At 40.2% G+C, this 27,527-nt stretch overlaps 1 protein-coding gene across 1 annotated transcript in view; it reads left to right on the top strand.

The window, feature by feature from the left end:
• LOC140242045 (hematopoietically-expressed homeobox protein HHEX homolog) overlaps positions 1–22,652 on the top strand; it is a 36,925-nt gene extending 14,273 nt beyond the window's left edge. The window contains exons 2-4 of the mRNA XM_072321797.1: positions 7,646–7,830; positions 18,814–18,864; positions 22,280–22,652. Coding sequence (XP_072177898.1) covers positions 7,646–7,830; positions 18,814–18,864; positions 22,280–22,498 — 455 coding nt within the window. The 3' untranslated portion in view covers positions 22,499–22,652. The remainder of the gene's footprint in view (positions 1–7,645; positions 7,831–18,813; positions 18,865–22,279) is intronic.
• Positions 22,653–27,527: the final 4,875 nt, after the last annotated feature.

Genomic DNA, 27,527 nt, shown 5'->3' with positions numbered 1-27,527 from the left:
CTTGTTTCGTTTTCGAATACATTGCACGCAGTAATAGTTTGCAACTGTTTGTCCAAACCAATTAAAATCCATGTCTGTCATTATCTTCCAACTGCTCGCCAAACGCACCTAATAGTGTCATCTATCAATCAAATCAAGCCAGTAGATTTTTCTTTTTCTTTTTCTTCTTTTTTTCAAGTTGGTGTTCGGAGCAATATTTGCCAACTTTCGGATCGATTTCTCCAAAAAAGAGATAAAAAGACCCTCGAAAAAATCGAGCTAATTATAGGTTAATTAAAATTTGTTTTACCCGAAGATCATGTTGGACAATGGAGTTACGGAGAGTGCTTAATACGGACCGTGTTTCCGGTTCTGTTACATCTTAATGACACAATAATCATGAGCGGACGCGACAGTTTATAGTTAAAGACCCATAATTATAATTTCCCCATTAATGATCTCTATTATTTTGTTTGCGACAGTTTCTACTTCGCAACAGTCATTTAATTTGTGTGCTCAAGTCTGAGTGTGTTTGTGTGTGAATGTATGCTCATCATCATCATAACACTCCTTGATGGTTCGCCCCGCATGTTGGAAGAAAGAGAGAGGGGAACAAAAATCGATAGTTGATTGTTGTATACGCAAACACTAAGTAGGGAAAATGGGCGAGCTAGCAAAAGCCATCTCTTGCGCTGCGCCCCTAAAAACTTCTGTGATATGGACAGTGGGCAAGTGGCAGTCGTTTGTCAATCTCGTTACGATGGCCTTTGTCTTCACGTCTGCCTTGTCGAAAACAAAACAACCAAAAGACACCGTTTGGTTCTTCATCGAAGATGGACAGTGGCTGTACAGAACTTTCGGTATAGCGTGGTAAGAGAGGTAGAGAGAGACACACAAGGATTTTATGTCTTGTTATAGGTATATCACAAAGAGATAGCTCTTTGGTATTACTGCATCACAATATGTCATGCGCGTATGCGCGACCTTCTCGCGCGTCCATTTGGGGTGCAGTGCCGCGTGCAAAACACAAGCATTTTACAGACACACGGACAAAAGAGAAGGGGGGGGGAGCAAATAAGACTATACTAATATTCGATTGTCAATTTCCATTTAAAAGGAATGTTTAGTCATAGGTTTAATTTAGTCGTGTTCAATCGGAGCTGAAACCACTTTTTAGTATTTCGTAAAAATGTGAGAAAACTTTCGATGATAGTCTATTTAAGTTTGATTGAATTATTTGCCTCCTATATGAAATCACTTAACATGAAATAAATGCGTTTATCATTAACATGAATAAAAAATAATTGGAGATATGGATATAGACTTTCTGGTTTTATCTCAGTCAACCCATTCTCATCCGTTTCATGTTTTGTGCGATACTTATTGAACTTTTGGGCTTGCTCTCTAATAATAACGTGTCTTGTGACGAAGGAGATACACACACACACACACACGCACACACATTTTTACTCGTTCCCAAAGTCGATATTCTATGAGGGATAGACCTATGACTTAGGTTTGAATCACTTTAAAAGTTTATGAAAATCGAGAAAAAAAATCCACTCATGGTGTTATCACTTTGAGAGAAAAGGCAAATGAATAACACATTCTATTGTCCTGCTGGACATTATTTTACTCAGGGTATTATTTCAATCTAATCCTAGAGAAAAAGTTAGAAAAAAGGTCAAACCCTTGCATATCATATACGATGTAGATGTATATCTCCCAATGCGAGTAGAGAGGCAGGTATGACGTCATTCTTTGCATCGATCCCAGCAAGCTGAAATTGGCAACACAATGTTGTCTGAATACTCTAAAAACAGTTGGGGAGAAAAAGAAAAACGACAACAGCTGTAACAGAAACATCTTGATGTTCACATTCTCCATGGTGTAACCTGGCATTTATTATCATTCTGAGTCATCTTTAACCAACCAAACGTCACATTGCCTCCAGAGTTTGATTTTTTTTTTCTCTCGAAGTGATAGGGATGTCTGGGAAAAGTTTGTCTGGTCACAGTCTTCAGCGGGCTCGCTTCCTACACACTGAACCAATCCTGATAGTTATTATCCAGAATCCGTTATTTCTGTACTTACGCGAGCGAAGGCGAGAAGAGAGGAGGCGGGGGTGGGGGGGGGGGGGGGGCTTGGCAATTGTGAGGGGGTCAAGGGGGGGGGGAGCAGGAGAAGTCTTATCAAAGGTTCAAATCAGTGGATCAATGGATCAAATCAGATTATGTAAAGAAATTTCAGAACCCGATGACACAGACTATGTGAGATCAAAACCATATTATCAAGCTTGATTTGATTTGATTAGATATGATTTGATTTGATTAGATTAGATTTGATGTGGTCTATTCACAAAATGCATATACATACATGATACACATACTTGGTGTTTCCTGTTCACGCTGCAAAGTTTTCAAAAATGTTCCACACTTTGACCGTTTTGAAACGACTCGCCAATATCTTCGGTTAGTCCAGTCGAGGACCCTGACTCTAGACGACAATCTATCTTTGAGACCTATTCTGGCAATAGAACACTATACTGGTCGTTTAGACAATTGCCTTTAGAACCAAAGATAGTAAACATATTAATGGTCATCGATTTTCAACGCACGACGTTTACCCTCTGACGGCTCTGATAAATCTACAACTAAAAAAGATGGACAAAGAAATCGCAGTTTTCGTTTTTAAGTGTTGGAATAACGATTTTCTTTCTTGGCTAATCCCCCAAAGTGTATTTTCGACAAGCCACTTGCCCTGGATCGATACTGCACCAAGCACATTATTTCCTGGATTACGTAATTGGCAATTGTTCCACACGTGATGGACGTCACTTAGCGGGATTGCTCTTCTGGCTTTCAGGCTTTTTTTCTTTCACTACATTTTTGCTCTAAAAAATTGATGCATAATATAAATAGTCATCCATGTTTAATAGCAATTTAAGAAAAGGTGGATCTTTATAAATGTCTGTCTCAACAAGACAAGCAAGAGAACACTTAATAATCCCTTTTTGTCCGAAGTAGCATGATGACCTCTTTCTCTGTAGTCTAGAGTAGATTCTTATTAATTCCTGCGTTGATGGAGATCAAAGCCCTAAAACGTATTTTCCCGGCAGCCAGTCTTTTCCAGTCTTTATGATTTGAATTGTTTCTGTATTGTATTCATTTTGTAATGTATTTTTCTTCTTTTAATGAATAAGTATGTGAGCATGTCTGCTCTCTTTAATGCCTTTTTATTACCCTTGTTGATGTCCTGCATTGCATTTAAAGAATAAATAAGAAACAACCCGTCCAATATGTTGTAGATATTCACAAATGTTCATTTTTGTCGTTCTCAACTGACTGTTTTATGGGGTGGTATTGTTGTGGGGAAAAATCGCACCTTCTATTTGACAGGAACCTCACATCCCTTCCGGCGCGTTCAAAACAGAGTGACTGTATGATTTGTTTAAGGTATTAGCTCCGAGATTTCTGGCAAATGTGCGAAAATTGCCCCACAAAGGATACAGACCCGAGAGGCTATAGAGCCGATAACCTCTTTAACACTTATCACCTTCCCAGCAAATCTCGCATGAATAGGGTGCGCTTCTCCCCCCCATCCGACGACGAGTCGAGAAAGTTGGGTTAAGCGGTTGTACCCCCTTTGCACGCTCATGATGTGTGTATGTGTGTCTGTGTGTGCACAGTACCCTATTTGAGACAAACTGTGAAGTCAAAGTAATACAGTGTGAAAAGGATATAATGTTCCCCATGTGGTCACCGTAGGTGGCAACACGCTGACTATTTGGATTTGTCATCTCTCCTCAATGGATGCCAGAATGTATGCATTGCTGGGAAAGTCACGTGCTTCACTCGAAAGGAATCCGACAGTCGTTCGCTAGACGCCAAACTGATGTTTCTCTGACCACAAATTCACTGTGGTCCTGTTTATACTTTATAGTGACTGCTTTTGAGTGACAGCGCCTCCAAGCGGTAACAGTTCAGAATGTGGTTCTGAATGGTGTATGGTAGTCTCTAAAGGTAAAAGGGGAAGTTCAAGGAAATGTAACTCATACGCAACTGAAATATTGACATATTTTCATATCACAATGAAGATACATTATTTTGTTTCATATCCTTCTTATTGATAAGAAAAACAAATATTTGAGCATGTTTTTTACGATTTTCGTCATGTTGTATTCTCCGAATTTGTGGAGATTTTTTCTATTCTAAGTCCTCGCTACAGTGAACTGGGATCAATAAATAGGCACATTTTTCATTTTTTTTTCTTTTGTGTGTGTGTGTGAGTGTGTGTAGTATTCGGGAACACGTTTAACTACCTCGTCTAAACTATAAGTAAGGTTATCATTAATAAGGTTGCCATTAATTGCGTATTGGACACATAAAGAGTTAGGGAAGCTGTGTTGTTTATCGTTATACTATCAACTAGATTGTTGCTAGGCACTGTCGTCACAGATTCATGTAGCCAAAGGACGTAGTTTTTTTTTATTGTTATTATTCTTTCTCTTCACGGTCACTGTTTGGACCCATTAAAAGGCAGACGGAGTGAAAAGTTGGCAAAATCGCTGACAATCATCCCCCAAATAAGTAGGCCGTTAATGCGATTCGGCAGAAAAGGGTCATTTAAAACAAAGCAACAGTAGAGCTTTAATGAACAATTTACGCCCGAAGGATAAAAGAAGCGCAATCATGCTCGAATAGCCTCAATCAAAGGCGGTTCTCCTTTTCATGTCTGCTGCGTTATCAAGATGATGAGATAATACGGGTCATCATTGACATGTTTGACGCAGTTAAAAACCCAAACAGTGGCCGGATTGGCAAATATTGCAGCCGCATCGTTAACGTGCGACTGGGATTCGAAACAACTGGAAACGGTTGCCTGGAAAGGAGCTGTCTAGAAACCGGCTAAGCTTCTGTATTTGTCTTTGCAGGCAGCAACGTGTACGCTTTTTCACGACAATATACTCACCCTGTTTGATCATCTATATTTAAGGGATATCAATCAATCGTTTGAGATAGGACTGCCCAAGAGATGGGATTACGGTCTTGAAAATGGCAATGTCATCGGTTACAACTTAGACAAAATTATAGTTACCCTCCGTCACCAGAAGGACGAACGACTACTAAGTATCTTTTCCAAGTGTACCAAAAGATCATCATTTTTTTTTCCAACTTTTTGGAAAGTTTATGATGAATGATGGCAGAAAGTCAATTGGTAATTGAATTCATTTCTTATCTCTGTCAGAACTTTCCCTGGAAAATTTATTTCAAGGTAACTATTTTAATGACGAGAAATTACTCCATATAATACTACTATAACCAGCCGTGGAATGCATTGATATGATTAATTATTCGAATAAATAGGGCGATAGTGCATGAACCATCGTTCATTTGGGAACAAAGCTAGGTAGCATCAATCTCCAGCTCGTTATTTTTGACGCGCTTTTTTTTTTGGGGGGGGGGGGGGATGTATACATTATCGTACGTAGGTCATGCCTTCGCTCACATTTAAAGTTGATGCTCGATGTATAGCCACCTCGGACGATTATTAAGTTTGAACAATTACTTTGTTTCCTCTTGAAGTAGTTCGTTAGCAGTTCCATGGCATTGGTACCACTGATGCATGTCTGACAGCAATTTCTTTGGCATTTCTAAGCGAAAAAGTGTGCGAGACAGTTGCATCTCAGATTCCATCTCGACAACCGTTTCCTTTAAGATTTGTTTCTCGGAAACTGTTTTAAATGTCATACACGCAAAAAGCACATCAGCAAACCCCCCACCTCGTATTGTATTCCATCCACCCACCTCCTTTTAGCCTCAAAGCTGGCCACGTCCGCCGTGTGTCAACCCTATCCCCTAACAGACAATGCACTACATTGGCGTAGAGTTGCTGCGAGGATACACGGCCCACGAGTTCATCTCAACAAGTCATTTAAAGTGATATAGGAAGAAAGTCGTTAATTACTGGCCCTTCCTTCATTAAGGCGCGAAAGAAGTGATCTGAAATTATCCAAGCAAAGGGAGCACGGGCTATTGCCGAATCCACCCCTCCGTGTTGCCCCTGCGGCGGGACTTGAGTAACCTACTACCCAGTTTCCTTTTTAAATTAAAGTGGGACGAATTGATTTGCTTCATATGATTTTCTCCCTTTTTTAACCTTGTCAGCAATACTGTTGAGACAAAAGAGAAAATATGCCTTAAGCAGATTTAGTGTGACTATTCCTCCCATTTCTTATAGATTATAACATGGAGGCCGTTCTTTTTTTATTGTCGTTTAACTAGAAACACCCATATTAACCCCAGTGCTATTTTACCTGGCGCTTGTCGTTGAAATGGCACTTGCATTAGTACCTCCTTGCTTGTACTAAATTCGGGAATCTGATTTAGGAATACACGTCACAATGAACTAATCCCAAGTCTAGACAAACATATTGAGTCGACGTACAGACGTTCTCCCGACATAAACATAAAAAATAAAAAGAAATCAATGTCCATGCGTGTGATATGGAAAATTCTATTCAGTACCAGACGCATTTCAATCTGTTTCCTGCCGGTCACAATTACCTACAGTGCCATCACAACACCGATCTGAATGAAAACAACCGTCACAGTCTGCAACTGTTTACAACTTTACCCTTGGCTATTCACGCGATTTCTACACGTACTACATACAACTTCAATTGACCGGCAAGTAATTTCGTCCTGTGGCAATTCGCCCAGTCAGTCAATCGGCAACAACGCTTTGCACATCGTGACGTTGCCCCTGAAACGACTCAAAACGAGGTTGGGCGAATAGGAGCAGACAGAAGAAAGGGAGATAGGTAGGGAGAGGGCCGCAGAGGATCCGCGCGTAAACTGTCACAGATCTGATGGTTTCATTCGGGAAAGCAAGCAATCCTGTTTCAAATCGGTGTATATCCCTCTATAATTCGAGAGTTTAGACACAATTTCCTGCGAGAAGCGGATAAATTTGTATTGCACTTGACAATCGATTCTGTCCGACTTTGTCTGTCTCATTTGCTGCCCCAAAATCCGACACGAGTTTCGCAAATTCGTCACCCTATATTTCGGTGGATGAACCCGACCATCCTGCTAGTTGTAATTGAAAACACGCATCCCGACGTCTTCAAATAATTTAGCCGCTACTCTACGCACGTGCTCCTCATACTTTTTAGATTTGTGAACTTTCATTGTCTCTTCGTTGGCATCCTCGATACATTCGATAAAGGCTTTCAGTGTTGGGGAAAAGGAACAGCATCAGATGTACAGATTACTGAACCGCTGTGATGGCTTTTCTTTCGTTTCGTAATGATTTCATTTTTTCCCCTCAGAGCAAGGTGCAGCATCCATATATGCCCTGTATGTATATTGTTAGAATATGTTAGACTTATTTTACTGGTTTGTTGTTTTCCCCTCTTTTTCACTGTTCGTTTTCATTCTGCGATTTTCAAGGTCCTTTTGCCTCTTGGAAGGAATCTCAAAGGAAGCTAACAAAGACAAAATTATAGACGTAAACTCACATGCGCTCACGCCCTTTCAGCGTGATGTATCGTGTGGCCGTGAGGCGAAACGTGTTGCTTTGATTGTATTTCCGCATACTTTAATATTCGGAATCCCATTTTCCTAATATTTTTGTCTTTTTTTCTTACTGTTTCTCGGTCCAGTGTCGGGGAAACAGTTCCTGTGGAACCCATTCATTCAGAGGCCGATGCACAAACGCAAAGGGGGACAGGTCCGCTTCTCGAACGACCAGACGATGGAGCTGGAGAAGAAGTTTGAAAACCAGAAATATCTCTCCCCGCCCGAGAGGAAAAAACTTGCCAAACTCCTCCAACTCAGTGAACGACAGGTACGTGATAGTGAACTATTGCTTGTAATTCCCAATATCACAAGGAAATCATTATTCAAATTGTTCATTTTGTTCATTTTTGCCAACATTTCACCACGCCAGGTAAGGTAAGGTATGCTATAAACATGAGGACGTTGTTAAAAGTGTTTAAAATACAAATGCACATACAATCATATACCAAAATGTATTGCTGAGATAACACTGTACTGATTAATTATCACCAAATCTCAAACAACATGGTTTTTTTTTTCTTGCTTTCTTTCACGTGTTCATATAATTGCCCACTAAATGACTTGCTAGGAAATGACTCTTCAAAACTTCAGAAGACTTTCACCAGTTAAAATTGTATAAGGCTGAGGAAACCAACGAACCAACACTGAATCTCAGTATTGCATGGCAACGTGTTTTTGTTTCTTTTTTCTTTTTTCTTTTTTTTTGTTCTTTTTGTCTTCTACCTTGGATACATAATTTACCTAAGACTTGATAAATCAGAATTCCTTTGTTGTACCTTGGGAACATAATTTACCTAAGACTTGATAAATCAGAATTCCTTTGTTGCATGGATTTCTTGAGGTAATGGCAAAGATCAAATTCAGCGTAAAATGAAAGAGTCTTTGCCCGGTATAGAGAATGCAATTAAAGATTTTCTTCGTTTTGGTTGCAGCAGCAAGATATTTCTTGTCTATTTATCATAGTTTCAAGTTTACAATATTTCGATAAGGCAACGTTAAAAAAGGGTATACACATACTTGCTTTCCTTTTCTCACGTTTTCTTGAAAAAAAAAATCTCCATCTAATTTCATTATATGATGATGATGATGTGGATTCCGACACAGGGATAATGTCAAGCAAATGAATCAGTAAAACTGCACTCGGACAAAGAAACCCCATTGGTTATAATCTCCCAAGCAAGACAAATATGTCAGTCTGGCACATAAAGTGCCTTTTTAAAAGTCGGTCGATTACCTCTTATCATTCCATGGTGATAAGGCCATGCATTATACAAACACATCTTCCCGGCAGGACGCTAATGTCGCGACTGTCATATTACCAGCCACAGCATAGGAAAAAAGAAAAAAAAAGAGACAAAAATAATTCAGTATTATATCATTTAAAAAAAAAGAATAAAAAAAAATCCCCAGCCATTTTGATACGATCAGATATGGCGTATCTTCAGTCGGATATACTCAGTCGGAAATTTCCTCCGTTCATTGTTTGAGACTTGACGAGATGGCATCAACGTGAGCTATCCGCAGACGTTCGGCACTGTAGATATTTCTGCTCCAAACCGATCAAACCTCCCGTAACTTTTTTTTCTTTTATAGCAGACGAGCAGCGGAAATGCGTGTAGTGTCCCATGGCGCATTACTGTGCAGAAAAGGGTCCATTTTTTTTTCTAAGCAGCACCAAAGGGCGACGTATGAGATACACAAGTTCCATCACTTAAAGGGAGTGGCGCTCTCTCGCAAACACCCGCAACGTCCGCTACGTTTGATCACTGACCTACAGCGAAAAGGTCCATAGTTTGATCTGACGATGACAGTAGATACCGGAACACCATTCTATCAGAGTCGCATACGTCAGACTCTCTAGCTTCAAAAATTAACAGTGGAAATGTTATCTGAAGTTTCTTTAGGTTTCTTGAAATGTTTTAGATTTCTTCTAAGTCACATTGGGATAGAAATTTTTGAATTCTGTAAACTTATTGTTTCTTACGAGTACGGGTGTGAATGTTGTGACATATAGATAATATTGACATCATTATACGCGATATCCAATTTCCAGTGTTCACTAATGGTCTCTGTCACACACACACACACACACACACACACACACACACACACACACAATCAATCAATCAAGCAGGTAGCAACACTACTAATGACGACATGATATCAAAGTCGACGATGATTTTGCATACACATTCAAAAAACTGAGAAATTTTGGCATAATATGGGCAAATGCGAAGCAAAGTCGATTTCTCTTCAAGACCCCCAGCATTGTCACTGCAATAAGGTTTAAATAAACATGAAATATATACCCTTCTAATTTCACCTAAACACGCATCGTCTCTGATATGATCACTTTTAAGTCGATGTGGCATAAATAATATAATATCACTGTACCGATCAGAAGTATCGAATTCAATCTGGTATCAAAATCGAAGTATATAGACGTATTACTTTCAACCATTACTGAAAGCGGAACATGAAGGGGGAAACAGGTGAAGCAGGGTCCCGTTTCATAAAACTTGTTATCAGTAACAACTACCACATTTCTATGACAAATTTGCTCTCAGCCAATCATACGCAATAATTTCAGTAGCTTATAACAACTAGCGTAATTTCTATTAATAACAAGTTTTATGAAATGGGACCCAGATGGAGCGAAATACAGCTACAAAGAAGGAACGAAATGAAGGAAAGAGAAATAGAAAGAAAGGAGGCGATAATAGAAGAGGAGGGGGAAAGGAATATGCTGGGAAAGACAGAGCGACTAAGGATAAATGTCACACATCAAGCAATCAAAGCAAGATGATATCAATGAATCAATGTACACAAGATATATGTTCTAAGTTAAGTAGATTTGTGGGAACAAGGACAAAATATTAATGAATAGAATATTAATTTTATCCCAAATATGAAAGGATAAGTAACGGAGCATCTGTGTTGAACATTCATTTGCAAAATTTTATGACGTATATAGGCCTACTGTGATTCGTAACAGTATCTTCCAAATCAATCTTACAGGGCTATAGGCGTGCATGTTCATGTTTCATACGTGTATTACACACACACGCACACACACACCCACACGAAAACAAGATCTATACCAGCACGTGGGTATCATACGTTTTCGATAATTTTGGTCTTGTAGATCGCTTGGCGTGATGTCAAAACTTTGTTGCGATGAACTTAAAACGAACGTAAACACCCGACTTACGTGTCGATCCAAAATGAGTGTACTCAGAAATGAGGTCATTTTGGGCTTTTCCCCGACAAGGGGTGTCCGTCAACACACTATGAACGTAATTGCAGGACCCTACCACAGAACCTTAAAATAGGTACTTAAAACATACGTGGAACAAATCGTAATGATGAATGCTGGTTGGATTTATGGCAAATCACAGCTTTGATGGCTGGAATAAATTCCTCAGCAAGCAGGTAGGCCTATACCCCATTTTGGAGGTCTAGTAATACCTTACTGATTTGATCAATAGTTGCGTTGAAAATAAACAAAACCACATCTATCTTATCTATGATATTTAACTTTCTATTTCTCTCCATTAATGTCAAATTCAGACATATTAGCTTTGATTGCCATGATGGGACATGCTCAGAGAGAGAGAGAGAGAGAGAGAGAAAGGGTGAGAGACCCCACAAGTTTAGTGTCATGTTTGTTATGGTCATGAAAGGTTTGTGATTCCAATATTGACGGTCGTAACACGTCCACAACTTTGATTGATGCGCGGTTGAATTTGCGCGGTCCTGGTTATGATTGCACAGACGTGTGTATGTATCTCATCATGGTTAGCGTTATAAAATATAATATATTTGCTAACGCGTCAGCTTTAATCAACGATGGATGATCAGCGGCGCGATTAAATTTACCGAGCCAGATAAAATTAGAAACCGTCTTGTCACTTTTCACCAACTTTTACCGACCATCATACCGTTATAAATAGATCGATTTCTTCGAGCAGTCCACGTCTTTGTCTGTGAGAGTTCGAGGATACTCGTAAATGGTTTGATGGGTCAAAGGTTTATGCCAACGATGTTATCGAAGACAGCGTCAAGGATCATAATCTATTGTGAAGGATTTCTTGAGCTGAAACAGAATTCTTTACATATTTCATCTCGTGTTGTCAGGGTGTAAAACTCCCCGATGGTACCGACACTTCAAAAACAATCACTACGAAATTAGATTTAACTGGAAGGCGGAAGAAAGAGCGAAAGAGTGACGCAATGGGAGATACAATGAGATTATAGAGATGGGAACACGAAAGTTCTGTACTAGCAGAGATAACAAGCATTTAAGACGCATGCACATACAGAACAATGCGCCCGGTGCGCGGGGCACAGCTCCGGACTGCTCTTCTTCGTGCACGCCGGAAGGCTGATGGCGGCCTATCGGAAGAACGAAGAGGGAAGTACGACTAACGAAATTTCTTGTTTGGATGAGAAGTCCCCTAAGTTTCTTACGCCAGCGGGGTTCGGAGGATCAGAGCAGATCTCTTATCTGCTCAGGGGTGCATCTTGGGCATTCTTTAGCGAAACCAGACAGCATTACAATACCAAGGTCGATAAAACACGTATTGCCAGGTCCCGGATGTTTGTCAAAGGCACATAATTTTTTTTTTCTTGTGAAACCCCCCCCCCCCCCAAAAAAAAAAAAAAAAAAAACTTATCTAAAGCTCTATTCATTTTGTGTCTAAGACTTTCATGTCATATAGATTAGGATTTTTTTTGGTGAAACAATAATTAAAAGATAAATGATTGTATGCGGGGCATTACAGAATTCTTTACATATTTTTCATTCTAGTTTAGAAAAAAGACACACATACTGTTTCAAATTCACGAGATCTTTCTAAAATTCAGTAGAGTTGAAAATATTGTCTGTATTTCATTGATACGTAGTTAGCACCTGTAATTGCATAACAGTTTAGGTTACAATTTGTATACAGACTTATGAAAGGTACATGTACCAATACATTGCAGAAAGAACTTGATTGTTTTCAAAATTCACAAATAATTGCTCACCGTGACTGTAAAGGTGTTCGCCAAGTCCTGAATGTACAATGTTTCGTTCACCAAACCGCTGTCAGCCGAAGATGTAAACTTATCATACAGCCAACCAACTTTTCACCATCTTCATCATGAGCAGATAACCGGGTGTGAAGATGTTCATTCAAGCTGTTTAAGCTTTGCTCGCCAAAAAAAAAAAAAAAAAAAAAAAAATCAAAAATCAAAACAACACAAACAAAAACAAAAACCCAAATTAAGGGAAGACACATAATGGGTTGAGATGCCGTGCATTTATCCTGCGATATGGCATGACACATTGTGCTCTTCTATATTGGAGGTTATCGTTATGCAACCGTGGTAGCTGTCGTTGGTGTTTATGTTGTGGTGTGTGTTGTTATGTTGTGTTAAGTTATATGCTCTTTTGTATTGCTTTGTTTCGTTTTATGTGATATCAGATCTATGATGTATGATATTTATTATTTGTAATGCCTGATTACTTTCTTTTTGTTTCGCTGTTTGACTTTGTTTGATTTTGATTTTGAGAAAATCGTTACGCTCAGTATTCCATATCGGTGAGACAACTCTGTAGTTTGCGGTTGTTTTCAAGCAACCGTATCTTTGATTTCCTCCATTAATGGCTGAAAAATAACGAGGAAGGAAGTTGACTGCACATACCAGCCGTATACCGATACCAGTCAGAGAGTAATCCAACCGTCCAATCACAAGCCACAACGAGTGAAATCAAACGGGAGTGCAAGTATCTTTATTGCCCAGATTACCTGGCAACAACATCCGCTTCAAACTCTAAATTACCACGTTATCGGACCAGCCGTGTTTTTATTTGTAATCCTATCATATTCTTTCTGGTAGGCGTTTTATCATTTTTTCCTCTCTCTCTCCCGCTCATTTGGGCACATCCTATCGTAATCACGGTTACATCTGGCGACCCTTATACCCGGAACATGCGCCTCAGTAATAGTTGCCTAATGACACTTTTTTTTCCTATCTTTAATAACTATCGTATCATGGCGGTGGCCGCGGGGCCACTAAAAATTGGTGTTGGGCCACGAAATTTATCCTTTGATGACTCGATCTGGCAACTAGTATTCAAAATGGATTGTTACTTTCGGGGAGGGGGGGGGGTCGGGCCACTACATGTCTTCTTCTTTTTTCGGGCCATAAAAATTTCAGATTTACAGATTTTAGTGGCCCGAACGAGCCACCAGACAAAAAAAAAAAAAATAATAATAATAATGTCGAGCCCTGATGTAGGCCCTATATACATAATTTGTAAAACGAAAATGTGCAATAACTTTTAACAATATATTGCCCGTGATCCGTCCTTCCTTTACTAATCCTTGGAGAGACATCGGTCATTCTTTACGCAGATTTATCATGCTGAAACATTTTCTCTTCCATCGATACAGAAAGAAGAAATTAATCATACATTTTAAATAGTAACATTATTCTGCTTACGTGACCATTAGTGTTTGCGTTAAATCATCTCACTTGAAAAGATATAATTGTTGGACAACACCAATGTAGAGGTTGTTTGGATTGTTTGAATGACGCAAAGATACATGAACTATATGGAACTTATTTTCTCTTCTGAGTGTGTGGGAGGGGACAGGGAAGGGACTCCATTATTATTGTGATCTTATTTCTGCAAGATCATGTTCGAAACAAGGAACTTATCCTTTCTTTAAAAATGTTATTTGAAGAGCTGAAATACCGAACATCGCATGATCGTGCAGTCTCGTTGTATGCGGGCTTCCACGAATAGGCCTTCCGAATATATGACATTATGATGCAATGGCGAATGTCCACGCTTTGTCTCCACATGCGCGAGCGTGTACATTATCAATACGAAAGGTCCTTGTCTGCGTCGTTTAGATAAATACGCAGTGGTGATCCCAATAATCATGATATCATCGATATGAAATGAATAGGTGTCTGCATATAGCTGAATTTTGATCTTGTATGAAATCTACTGGTTATTTGGAGTAGAAAACGACTCCCACAGTGTTACTGCATTCCCTGTGTAGTAACTACATCAAACTATAATGGTTTGAATTCATATTAATGTAACAATCACATTATCATCAATGGATATTCAAAATGGTTTCATTCGATGGTATAGTTTATCATGTCTCCAACTCGTAATTCTAACACCATAAAGTGTGTTGATGTTTTAGATCATTTCATTCTCGATTTCAGTTCATCATCTTTCGAGTCTATTACACCACGGAGCTTTCTGTTGTTGTAGCTCATTGATTACACCATCCCGAATGCCAGCCTAAGTGTAGCGACAGTTGGAAAGCAGTGTATTCACTGCGTATTGATATAATGACGGCGTGTTCCTGCGGTATATTCCTACATCCACATTATGATTTTGTTTCCCGAAAGAGCACCCCCCCCCCCCCAATAAAGAAAAAAGGGAAAATGCCATCGGTGTTCAGGAAGAGATTAAACAGTCTAACAACACGCTGTCTTCCTGTCCCGCTGCCTCTGTGATCGATTTTCCCTCCTCTGACTCGGCCGCTGCTTCCTGCATTTTGCCAAAAATGGCGGAAACGGTGGGCGTATTATTGTTATTACACCAGTCTGCGGGGTTATTGCATATACGGCCGTCATGGATATCCACTTTACGGAGTAGTGTAATCGCTGTAACATTCTTCTTCACAAAATTGCTCTCAGTGGAGATAAGTACTCTCGAGTCAGGATTTTCCATTCGAGCAGCCATTTGTTATTAATGTTAACAAGGGTCGAAATGCCAGCCAGTTTTACATACTTTGCCACTCGCTGTCAGGCTGGATGTCCGTACGTGTGGTTCAATATCGGCGAACTCTTGCTTTTGTTTGATTGGCTAAGAGGCTAATATTACACACATAAATACACACACAGGTACACGCACATACAGACACTATTGTCTTGTCATATCATTCAGTGTCATTATGTGAATGATATGTACTTCCGTGTATGTGTTTATGTGTTTGTGCATATATATATATATATATATATATGTGTGTGTGTGTGTGTGTGTGTGTGTGTGTGTGTGTATGTGTGTGTGTTTCAGTGTATGGTTCTGGTAGATGTGTAGGCCTACATACTGAATATAGCAAAGATGTCCAGCATGTTGCCCATAATCTTGACATACCCTCACTGCGAGTTTGCAAACACATAATACAGATAAAACATACCAAATGACGAAAGTTTGGCACGCTTTGTGTAGCCACGTTTTAGCCTTGGCAGACATCAATGTATATATATATATATATACATATATATATATATATATATATATAATACTCTGATTCATGTCAGCAAAAGCCAGTACATATGCTTTCGCTACAGCTTAGCACTGTGCACTCGCCTTCTTCATTTTTGACATTTCTATCGAGTCCTTCTCATGGTGTGATGTAGACTTCACCGAGTGTGGTCATATTGCAGTGAGATAATGTCAATATGATGTACAACTCATCTCGTTGCTAGGCAACAAGAGTAGAGTCCCATGTAGAAAACCACACTGAAGTGAGAGACGGAGTCGGTCCGAGAGTTATAAAACTAGAGTTCCGCCAGCAGACATTCATGTGGAATATATTATTGCAAGATGTGACGCACTAGGGAAGATGAACACACACAAGGTTGTGGGGAGGGGATGACACGGAGAAAAGTAGGTTGAAGAAACGTCTTTCTTATTATGGAAGCTGTTTAAAAAAAAAAAAAAGTAGACGAGATTGTTTGCAAACTGACCCGTAAGAATTCCAAATCGGCTCTTATGGGCGACATTAGACCTTGTTAAAACAATCATTGCGGCATTATAGGCTACTGGTTCCAAAAAGCTTTCTACCTGTCCACCATAGAACAGAGCTAACAGACGGAAAGTTCCTTTCTTTTACCCCCTGAAGACGTAGAACTGTCGCTGTTTAGCGTGCGCCGTCACGGGACCAACTTTCCCTGGTTTTTGTACGGTGTGTTGACCGAGCACTCCACGTAAAACCCTTAATCCTCGTAAGCCCGTTGTCTTGAAGAGGGAGCAAATAGGGGTAGGGTGGGAGGGGGTACCCATCGGGAGGATGCTTGGGGTGATCAAACATCATCATGGAGCCAAGCAAGAGGGGATTAGACCCTGGTATAGAGGGGCAAGTACCAGGCCGAAGGGGGGATGAGGAGACGATGAGAAGTACTCGAGTTGTGGTATTTGAAAGTGAACAGGTTGTAAGAGAAGGCTAGAATGTATTGTGGTACAAGGTATTACGCCTTTTATCGATACCATCCCAAACAAAACAAAACAAAGCAAAGCAAAAACGACATGTATATACAGACCAGCAGACGTTCGGAATAAAAAATAAACGAATCACGTGACGTCTAAACGTTCTACTTCACTTCATCGTCCCTGCAGTAAACATGGAACCAGAACACACATTTTCAACTTATAGGCTATGCCTTATTTTTGTGTAGATGTACTACTTGAATATGAATAATAATTGTAAGTTTGTGATGAAATTGTTTGTATTCTACGTTCATTTTGTATACACATTATTTGCTTCAAGATATGTTTTTTTTTTTCTCTTAATCTGTATATCAACTTTTCATCAGGTATATTTGATGGTCATCTTGTCTTAAGCATTATTTGTGTGTGTGTGTGTGTGTGTGTGTGTGTGTGTGACAGCCCCCTATTATATAAAAGTTTTAATTTCATTTTGTTGGGAGAGAAAACGCAGTTATTTATTTTCCCACAATAATATGAGAAATAAACGATTTGTTCTGTTACATAATTTACTTACAACGAAAATCAATCATTAACATATCTATATTAATTACGATATTTTCATGCATCTCTTTGAATGTTTCACTGTATACTTCATTTATTGTGCACTTACCTTATGTATTTCGCTCTTCATGATATGTATTGTATTTTCATTCGACTTTTGCACATGAGAAAGTTACAGAAATAAATGATCTGGACTAAACTGAACTGAACTGAATAAGTACCTAAAAAATAAAAATCGTTTCCTCTTTACCCCCTTTTTATACTGCAGATTTTGGGTCATGTATTCTTAGAGGCTATAAGATGTAATTTTTACATTCGGAATCTTTACATCTTGGCCGTTGACAATGCACTGCATGTGTTCTTTCCCATGATATAGAAATAGACATCTAATGAAGTTGACTAAAATAGCAAGGGATTTTCTTACTTTGATCTTAAATATATTGAAACTATATAGGAAGGAGGTCACTAAAGCATCTTATAGTTGAGGCAAGAGGTTTAAAGATCCAGAAACCGAATGCCTCTTGTAAACCTAGCTAATTATTGACGAGGACTTATCAGTGTGTTGATGGGCGAATACAGCTACTTCAGCTGTTCAATGAGTTTCAAGTCAAGTGGTTCCATATTTCAAACATTGGATACAGTTTACGAGGAAATTCTATCCCTTCGAATCGCCAGGCTTGTTCGGAATAGTCTCATTCATCTAATTTTAGTCAATTACTATCTCCTTTTCAGCTTTCGATACGAAAAAGAAAATATGAACAACGGCTATGGATAATCACGATATGATGAAGAAACTTTTCAAACATACATGTAGTAGGTACTCTTGAAGTGGATGGAGAGCACTCCGCAACTAAACCGAAACTTCGGTAATCGTCGAGTGAACTTCAAGCGATGGAGTCACATGCGCACATCTCGATAAGAATAAGAAGTGTGTATGCAGGCAGCCTAATGGCCTCTCGATTATCAGATGCTCATTATAGCTCGTGCTAGTCAGCCACACTTAAGAGGAATATTGTGTGCAGCTACTCGACATTTTGAGCACAAGTGATAAGATATCAGGAAGTTTTGACAAAATGAATCGAGAAAGAAAGAATGACACTGCTGTTTTGTGCTTCTGCATATATCGTCCCGTTCTTTGAACATTTTTGCGAAAATGCGGAAATAGATACCACATGTTTCTTTTTGAGTTACTCGTAGAAGCGGTCGAATTACATGAGGATCATTTGATTTAGTGATATGATAGCTTGCCATCGGTGTATAATTCATTTCATTTGTGAAAACAAAGAAGGGCCGTCAGGTCAAAGTACTGTTCTGTTTGAAATGAAATTGTCATAATAATGATGAAATCATGTTTGTATAGAAAATAACATACCGGTATTAATCATCAATCTTGCTCATCCCTCTTTGTGAAATATCATGAATAACAACTCCATTTCTTTTGCCTATTTTTGTATTCCAATCCAGGTCAAAACGTGGTTCCAGAACAGGAGAGCCAAGTGGAGGCGATTGAAACAGGTATGCACATCTTTTATATTCCTTACCCTATTTTAAAGACACCCTCTTAAGAATGGGATAAATTACGACATTTAATGAAGAGTTTGCGAGCAGTGACTCCTTGTGTTTGCCGTTTTGATGGCGGCGCTTTTTTTTTTTCGAGCTCGGTGGCTTAATTTAAAGTGACTGCTTGTGAAAAGCGCAATTTGTCTGATTAAGAAGGAGGTGTCACTTTATAAGCGATATTTTGATTGCCACAGGTGAGAGCGAGATACCTCGGGGTGTAAGAAATGCATTAACCCACTCACGATCGTCACCACATAAAACCATTTGATAGTGTGTGCAAAGAGTTACAGATGACAATAGCAGGGTTAAGGATCTGTTGGTGCGGTGCTCAGCGGAACGGATATGAAATAACAGATTAATTCTGCTTTCATTAGCGTTCGAGAAGGTGATAAGTAGCCGTTACTCGTAAATGCGGGGAAAGCAGACATTAAGACTCGTAAACATGATGGGCTTCGGAGCGCCCCATCTAACAGCGGGGATTTGCCGCGTTTATGGTGGTAGTGTGAGTGGTGGTAGCATATCCCCATCTCAAGGGCGCGTCAAGTGCTTTTCCATCAACCACTAACATCGGGGAAGATGTCTCTCTCTTTTCCTCCTCCCTCCCTGTGTCTCTATTAGGTATTTGTCTTTCTCTTCCACTGTCTATCTCTGTGTTTATATGTTTCTCCTGTCACTATACACACCCTGAGACGTTTCCGCCGTGGCCAATCAAGGAGCTCACAACGCTGCCGAAAGCAGACGAGCAAATCGACTTCCACATCAATCTTAGACGAAAATGGGGGAAAGTGACTGTGACGCCTTGAAATGCTTAGTAATAAACCTGCATGCACATGGCACTTTTGCTACTTCAGCATCAGCTAGAGTCTGAAATTAACGAGAAAGGGATGCAGTAATCCGCAGCAAATACCATAAACTTAAAGCACCCCCTCTACCGTGTATCCATCCCATTCCGTCGCTCTCAAAACCCTGAGGATGGTGTCGACAGCTCTCAGATTGGGGGCGTCGCAAAACAGTCATCAGCCTATTGAGAGAGAGAGAGAGATAGAAACTGAAAACAAAATTAGCTATCCCGTGTAGAATGACCTGACGATAATGAACACGAGCGATTTAGAGTTTGGGAAGGAAGTTCTACCTTTATTGACCCTTTTTTAAAAGCAAAAATAAAAAAGAGAAGAGTCATAATTGCTTTCTTTAAATCACGACCAATCTCCTCTCGCCCTTTCACAGGGTTTGTGCGTTTGAAATGAAATAAAATCGAGTGGATCAATAACAAGAAGTCATGGTTAAAGTGCGCTCCTTGCCCTGCAACGACAGCAATGCATATCACGTGATACTTGAACCAATCATAAATCAATTTATGATACACTGTTCACCGAACAGTTTTGCTCCACGAAAGCTAATTTCTGGATGGTTGACTATTTCCATTGAGTGTCGAAGTTTGATTTATTTTAATCATGTTAAATCTCCAAAGTGATGAAAATTGGACCCAAGTGAAAACCTGTCGGAAACTAGGCAACCTGTTGATTTAGCAAACAAGGTGGGAGGAGGAAGATGAGAATCGCATGTCTACGTTTCAACCAGATTTGCTCAAATTTCAGGCGGGGGTCGGATGAAAGCCTCGTCATGACTTAGCAGGCGGGTAGAACGGGGGTCCCGGCGATATGATACACGCTTAACCCACCACCTCCCTCGCTTGGGGACCGAAGCTAGAGGTGCGGCACGTCCTGAATGACAGGCGGGAAACCCCACGCATCACTCGCCTTGTCGCCGCTGACCTTTCGCGTGTACGATGAAGACATCACGTCGCGCTCCAAACGACACGGTCCACCAGCAACTTGGAGAGGACTGGTAATTTGAAGCTATTAATCACAACTCCCTTTTGCTCCCACTTTTCCCTCCTCTCCTAATTTGACGTAGAAAGCAGAGGGAATGACAGACGTGGGCTAGAGCAAGGGGAGATGAGGGCTAGATCGGAATTGTCGAAGTGACAATGTTTGTTTCTCAACCCTCGTTCGAGGGGTGCAATTTCCCGCCTTTAGGGGGTAAATGATGAAATTTGGGGCATCGTTTGAGAAGAGTATTAGACGTACGACAAGTATTGGAAATCTTCTCCTACGAATTAATCCACTTTCTTACTAGTGATAATGCATAATACCATTTCAGTTTATGTTGGGTATTTTGAATCATGGCGATATACTCGGTATCGAACTTGATCACTCATTGATCATCCATGAGATATTTGATACCATAAAACCGATGCCTTGCTACGCTTTAACCTATAATGGAAATGAGCTCCTGGACCCTAGTTCCCATAATAAGCTAACAATCAAACGCAAATCCGATATCGGCCAATCAGAATTGAGTATTCAGAGACTTCTGTCTGATTTTCTGACTTATGTTTGATCTCAATTTTTCTGTAACAAAGTCCAGGACTGATTTCTGTCAAAGCGGTCTAAGTACGGTCAAAAATATGACAAAAGCGAGAAAAGCTGTCCCATAAATCTGGGAGGAGCTGGCTTAACATCAAAGAGCAGGTAAGAGGGTGTACCTGTGGAGTACCCGTAGTGTATATAGTACAAGCCATGATGATCGTTTCATTTTGGCAGTCAAACTGGACATTCTTTTCAAGCGAGAGAAAATAGGCCATGATGGTTTAAGAGGGCGTTGCCCCCATAGAATTTTGAGTGAAAATGATCCGTATGCCCTTAACGACGGAGTAAGTGTAACCAACATAAAATATCGTCACTATCCTCATGATCAGCTTGTAGGGAGTTAAACACTTCACTTCTATCGAAGCCAATCAAAGGTATCACGCTGTCGGGTGAGGTTTTATTTTGAGATGAGAAACTCTGTGGTGGCGCTTGGAGTACTCCTAAGACGCGGGTATACGATAAATATCTTGAGCTGGAGATGCGGCGTTTTGAACGAGGGAAAATATCCGCATCCGCATTGCACGCACGCCAAACCGGGGCAAGGTTACGTCTGAACTGTTTGACAGAGGTGATTACGGCGATGATTTGGCAAAGATCGTTGGCGAAGATACTCAAGTTGTTTTAGGAGGCTGTAGAAAAAACATTGGTTCTGGGTGTGAGCTTGTGCTGAAAGGGTACAACCGCACGATAAAGGGTGCCATCACTCGGCAGCTACTCCGGACTGTAATGACGGCAGACAGACGGGGGAGACTGCGAGCGTGCTGTATTTGAGGAAAAAGATGGCTGCCATATCAAACTAGGCTCCTACAGAGGAACGTTGTCGTGGCGCCAATTAGTAGCGCCAGTATATGCTCTTTCTCCTCGCTCTCTTTTCAGCTTTTTGTGACAGAGACTGATCACCCTTTCTATCTCTTTTTTTCTTTGTCTCCTTCTTGCAGGAAGTGCCAACGGGCAAGGGAGACGGTGACGACAGAGATAGCGAGTCACGTGACGAGATGAAGTCACACCACCAGCCGGGTCACCAGCATCACCAGTTGGGCGACAGTAGGAACGGATCCCTGACCGATCACGAGGACGAGCGACGGGATCCCAGCTACTATCGGATGTCCAACGGCGATTCGCTCGACCATGACAGTGACTTTGACAGGGACGCCTGATGAAGACTGACAGTGCTTGGGCCGAACCCGATGGACATTTTTGCCCTGTCGTACTGTAGTCGCTGTATCGGTCAGAGACCGTTGCGCGCGTGTGTAGGCATCCCGATTCCTTGTAGACGCTGCCTCCGAGGCGGCTGGAGTGTCCAAAAACAACCTGTAGAGCCCATGCACATAGTGGTTCTCTTGTGGAGGCGGTGGATGTAAATCGTGCGGACACAGCTGTGTTGCCTTCTAAAGGTCGTTGTAGAGCTGCTGCAGCCTTTCCTCAATGCTCGAAGAGGTGTGATCAAAGGCACCCGCAGAAGCAGCAGAAGTGCGTTGAGGATAAGGGTGAACATCCTCCTCTCAGGAATAGAAACTGTTGACCGACCGTTAGGGTGACGTGCAACGACAACTCAGAGGTCGCCTTCTTTTGCATGACGACATTGTGATCACTACGAGTTTTCCCGCGTAACAATGAATCTCACTCAAGGAAGAGACTATGGTTGTTACCCTGGTTCTCATTAGAAGTCCCCAGTCAACGTTTGGACTTATTTGGATCGAAACAGTCATGACATACCGTCACAGCGCATATTTCGATGGATCAAAGATCCATAACCTTCAGATGTGCATTACCCTCGTCTACCTTACAAACGAATATTGTTCTTCACTAGATTTAACCTCAATGACTGCGTTTCTTTTTTATTTACCATGTTGCTAAGTATGTCTTAAACGTCTTTACATTTGACCGTACTATAGCGCACCATACTACTTAAATCTCTGATAAGCCCTCAGTATCAGCGATAATTCAACGTTTCTCTTTTTTTTTTTAATTTTCAACTTCTTATTAATGAAGGGCTAGAACAATATGATGTGTTTCCAATTAATTCACATTAAGCAAATAATTAGCAAAATGTCACAGGGATGAATGCAGGTACCGGCTGAGGTCCAGCTTCAATAGTCATAAGACAGCGTTGATTAATCAGGCTTTACATATTGTATAGTGTGACAGAGTACTAATTCTATCTGCTGTGACTTTCACCCGTAAGCCAACGAAATCTTCATCGCAGCATCGCTTCACGCACGACACCTGTTGCTCGTGCAAATCCACGTTACGTGATAATCCTACCATCACTTTCCACGGAAGCACACTGTTCGTGTTGTCATAATAAAGCCAATTGTGCCGGGTTTTTGACACAGTCTTTCAAAAAAAGAAAAATACTTAAGGATTTTTTTTTCTGCAATCTGGGATTCATAAGCGATGCTAGAGTTTTAGTTCAATTGAACATTTTCTAGTCTCGCGTCAATTTTGGTTCATGACTATAAATACTGTCAGCTTTGCACAGATATCGAATCAGCACGAGTCAATCTTTTCGTGCGGATGAAATCGTCTTTTGTACAAAGCTATCGGGTTTTCTGTGCCAACCGGCACTCAAAGATTACAAAGAGTTAACCATAATTAACATGATGACTCCATGGTTGTCTCTCTAGATTCAGCAGTCCCAGATGATAATTATGTGATACGACATTACACCATTTAATTTCGTAAATGCCTTATAGACAAAGCACCTTGAATTCTACGTGTTGTTGATCATGGCTGTGTGGATTTATTTTTTTTTTTTCTTTGTATATGAAATACGTCACTGTTTGATTATAGAAAGCAAGTTTAACTCAATGGATTCAGCTGGGGTGGTATATATTACCTTGGTGTGTTTCCACAGGTCAAAAAAGATAGATGAACTCCTCTGATAGTGGTGTGTTTCAACGATCACTTGTCTTGTGATAATGAGAATTGACGTGTCATTTGAAATACAAGAAAATACGTTTAGTTTTCCTTGAACTAGATTCACATTCGAGAGTGACAATCTATCATTGCGAATGGAGATATGCGTGGTAAAATATTCAGTTTTAATGGTAAGCACTGGAATGAACTGGTGTCTAGCCCATGATATGTCAAAGTTTGAAATGTAGATTTGAGTCAAAGCTCTACCCTACGATTCAAGAATTTTCAATGGAACTTTATGCCAGACACCACTTCGCAACCACATTCTTCAAAGAGTTCCGTCAAGCACTTATTGAGTTTGTTTGTTTGTTGTCGGGTTTTTTTTGTCTCGCAGTGATGCATTTTTTTCTGTACAAAGCTACTGTTATGTAAAAAATTTGTAAAATGACATTTTTGTCCTCTTTTTTTTTTCTCCTGTTTTTACACTGATCGACGAATTTGCGTAGTGGGTGCAATCAACGACGGAAAAAGAACTTGTGTATAACGCGGATGTTTTATGTACAGTGACAACTTGGTACTATCTTATAATACACAATGTGACTCTTTCAATAAATATGTGAAAACAGAACGAAGTGGCTGTACTTTCGTGGTTGTTGTTGTTGTTTTATTTTGTTTTTCTAGACTGTCTCCCTTTCCCCCTCCACTATCTCACTGCAATTCTTTTTTTACTTTCTGCTCACACCACAGTGACTCCACGTGATGGTGTGTGTAAGATTGATAACAAACACAGAGAGCGCAGTGAGAGAGAGGGGGAAGCAGAAGGGGAGAGATGATTGGTTAATTATTGACCAACCAAAAGACAGGAAAGGAATATATGTATAGGGTAATATATATATATATATATATATATATATATATATATATATATATAATATCATATATATATATATATATATATATATATATATATATATATATAAAATCAAAATCATATTCGATATGAATTTCAATTTATTTCTATATGTTTTTTTTTTTCAAGAATACAATGCACCAACAAAAATTCAACAATTTTGGGTAAAACAACATTTTCTAAAGAAAAATAAGTTTTGCAAGCAATAATATGAAGATATTGATGATAAATCATAATATGGTTTCTTGAAAAGAACGTAATATAGGAAGAACCAGGGGTATAGATGACGGCTGCATGGATGCGGACCTGTACACATGGATATCATGGAGGTGTGGTGGTTGTTATTGAGGGGTTTTTTTTTTTTGACGGAATGATGGAGTGAAAAAGGGAAAAAACGTATACTGACCAATCAACGCTGCTTAAGTTCCGACAAAACCTTGATGTGGCGAGTACACGAAAGATCACTTCAATTCCAGAAGCAGACGTGATGAAATCTACGGCTTAAATTACACAAGACGTTATAAATTATCTCGATGTCTAATTGAATGATATATCCCATCATTCCATTCGTGGGTTGTGTACATGATTATTACTCATATTTCCTTGCAGACTCTTAAAAAATTGCTTAATTGATACACCTTGTCATCGTTAGCGGGTACAGTGCTTCAGACACGATGAAAAGGAGTTTCGCAGTGTGTCGGTGATTGTACATAAGGGAGACGGAGAAAGAAAGAGTGAGAGAGAGAGAAAGGGATGAAAGATCGGGCCGAGTATGTACAGATGATCAGGCCGAGTATGGGGAAAGATAATATGGCCGAGATGGATGGCTCGAGGGAAATTGTATCAATTTGCCCCGCTGCTCTTCTTTCAGAGTTTCATCGTGAGTCACTGTTCCCTGCTAAAGATCATCGAGACAGGTGAAGGCGATACTTCTTGCCCCCTTAAGAGCCTCTACCCCATCACCCCTCCCTCTCACTGGTTTTCACTCAACGTTCTCCGACTATCATCCATACCCCCTCCCCAGTGGGGACCCATTGAGACTTGCAAAATATGAGATCAAAACTTTAAGGAGTAAGGGATCAAACATAATCGTCTGAAAAATGACTATGATTCTCTTGCTCTACGGAACGCGTGGAAAACACCGATTGTCCTATATGACGCCGTAGTTTTGAAGTTCACGTAACTTCACCCACTTTTTCTCTATTTTTTTTTTTCTCTGGAAATGTCTGATTTTAGGAACGATGATACTTGTAACTGATGACATCCTCTTCATCGAGAGCTTCTATTGCCAGAGGAGGAGCCAAGGTTGCCCCGCTCCGGCTGTTGCGGCTACTGCTGTTGATGACGAGGCCTCGGGAACTCGCGTGCTGTCGGAGGCAGAGGAGCACGCGCTTGGTCGGCTCTTCAGAAAGAAAAAAAAATAATCAATGACTCGTTGAGAAAAGCTGACAGATCCGGTTATGATTTGCCGTTTAATGTGAATTATCGGCCAAACAGCCAAACAATTGTTGCGTATTACGTCCCATGAGCTGGCAGACGCAAGAGAGGTTTGCTCGTGGGAAAAGGGGGGGGGGGGTGATTTTTTTTTTTCCTTTGGCGGGGGGGGGGGGGTGACGTGTGAAAATCTGTGTTATAGTGTGGTGCTTGCATCAATGTATGATATGCACGCTATTACATATGATTATATGCGCATATATATATATATATATACATTGTTATATCATACATGTAACCAGTGTGTGTGAGTGTTTGTGTGTTTGTGTGTGTGTGTGCGTTTGTGTTGTAGGAAAACTGAGATCCTTGCAAACCTACTTTACTTGGGGGGGGGGGCAAATCTAACGCCACCGCAAAACAGGGGAGAAACATTTGTGCAAGTCGCGACAAGTTGCTAAATTCAGACCATGCAGTGGCGCCCTCAGGTTATTATTATTTTTTTCGTTTTATGACAAAAATGTTACAAACACCATGTTCGACTCATGTCACAAGGCCAATGTTCATGAGGTTGAAATGAAGAATAAGTCTGAATGGAAAGAGGGAGAGAGAGAGGGGGGAGCAGCCAGATAGAGTGAGTGGTTGTGTGTGTAGTGCGTGTGTGTGTGTGCGCGCGCGCGTCTGCTTGCGTGTGAGGATGGTTTCTTGAAACTAGTGACAATGCATCTACTTGAAGGGTATTCGAATGTATAAACAAAATGTATATTACAATGATAATTATGATAATCATAATAAAAATCACGATGATTTAAAACAAAAATACAATGATCATGATCATGACTAACATAAAGGCTGAAAATGTATATCGGCCTTCTCATTTTCCGTTATGTCACAAGAGACTATACAATGTTTCTTTCTTTCACTTTCATTATTTTTCAAAGTTCATCTTTCCTTGTTACAGCATGGACGCTGAATTTTCTCTTATT

Source organism: Diadema setosum, chromosome 18 (genome assembly GCF_964275005.1).
Source record: "Diadema setosum chromosome 18, eeDiaSeto1, whole genome shotgun sequence".
Taxonomy (NCBI): Eukaryota; Metazoa; Echinodermata; class Echinoidea; order Diadematoida; family Diadematidae; genus Diadema; species Diadema setosum.
The sequence above is the reverse complement of the archived record's forward strand: the minus strand, read 5'-3'. Positions and strand labels throughout refer to the sequence as shown.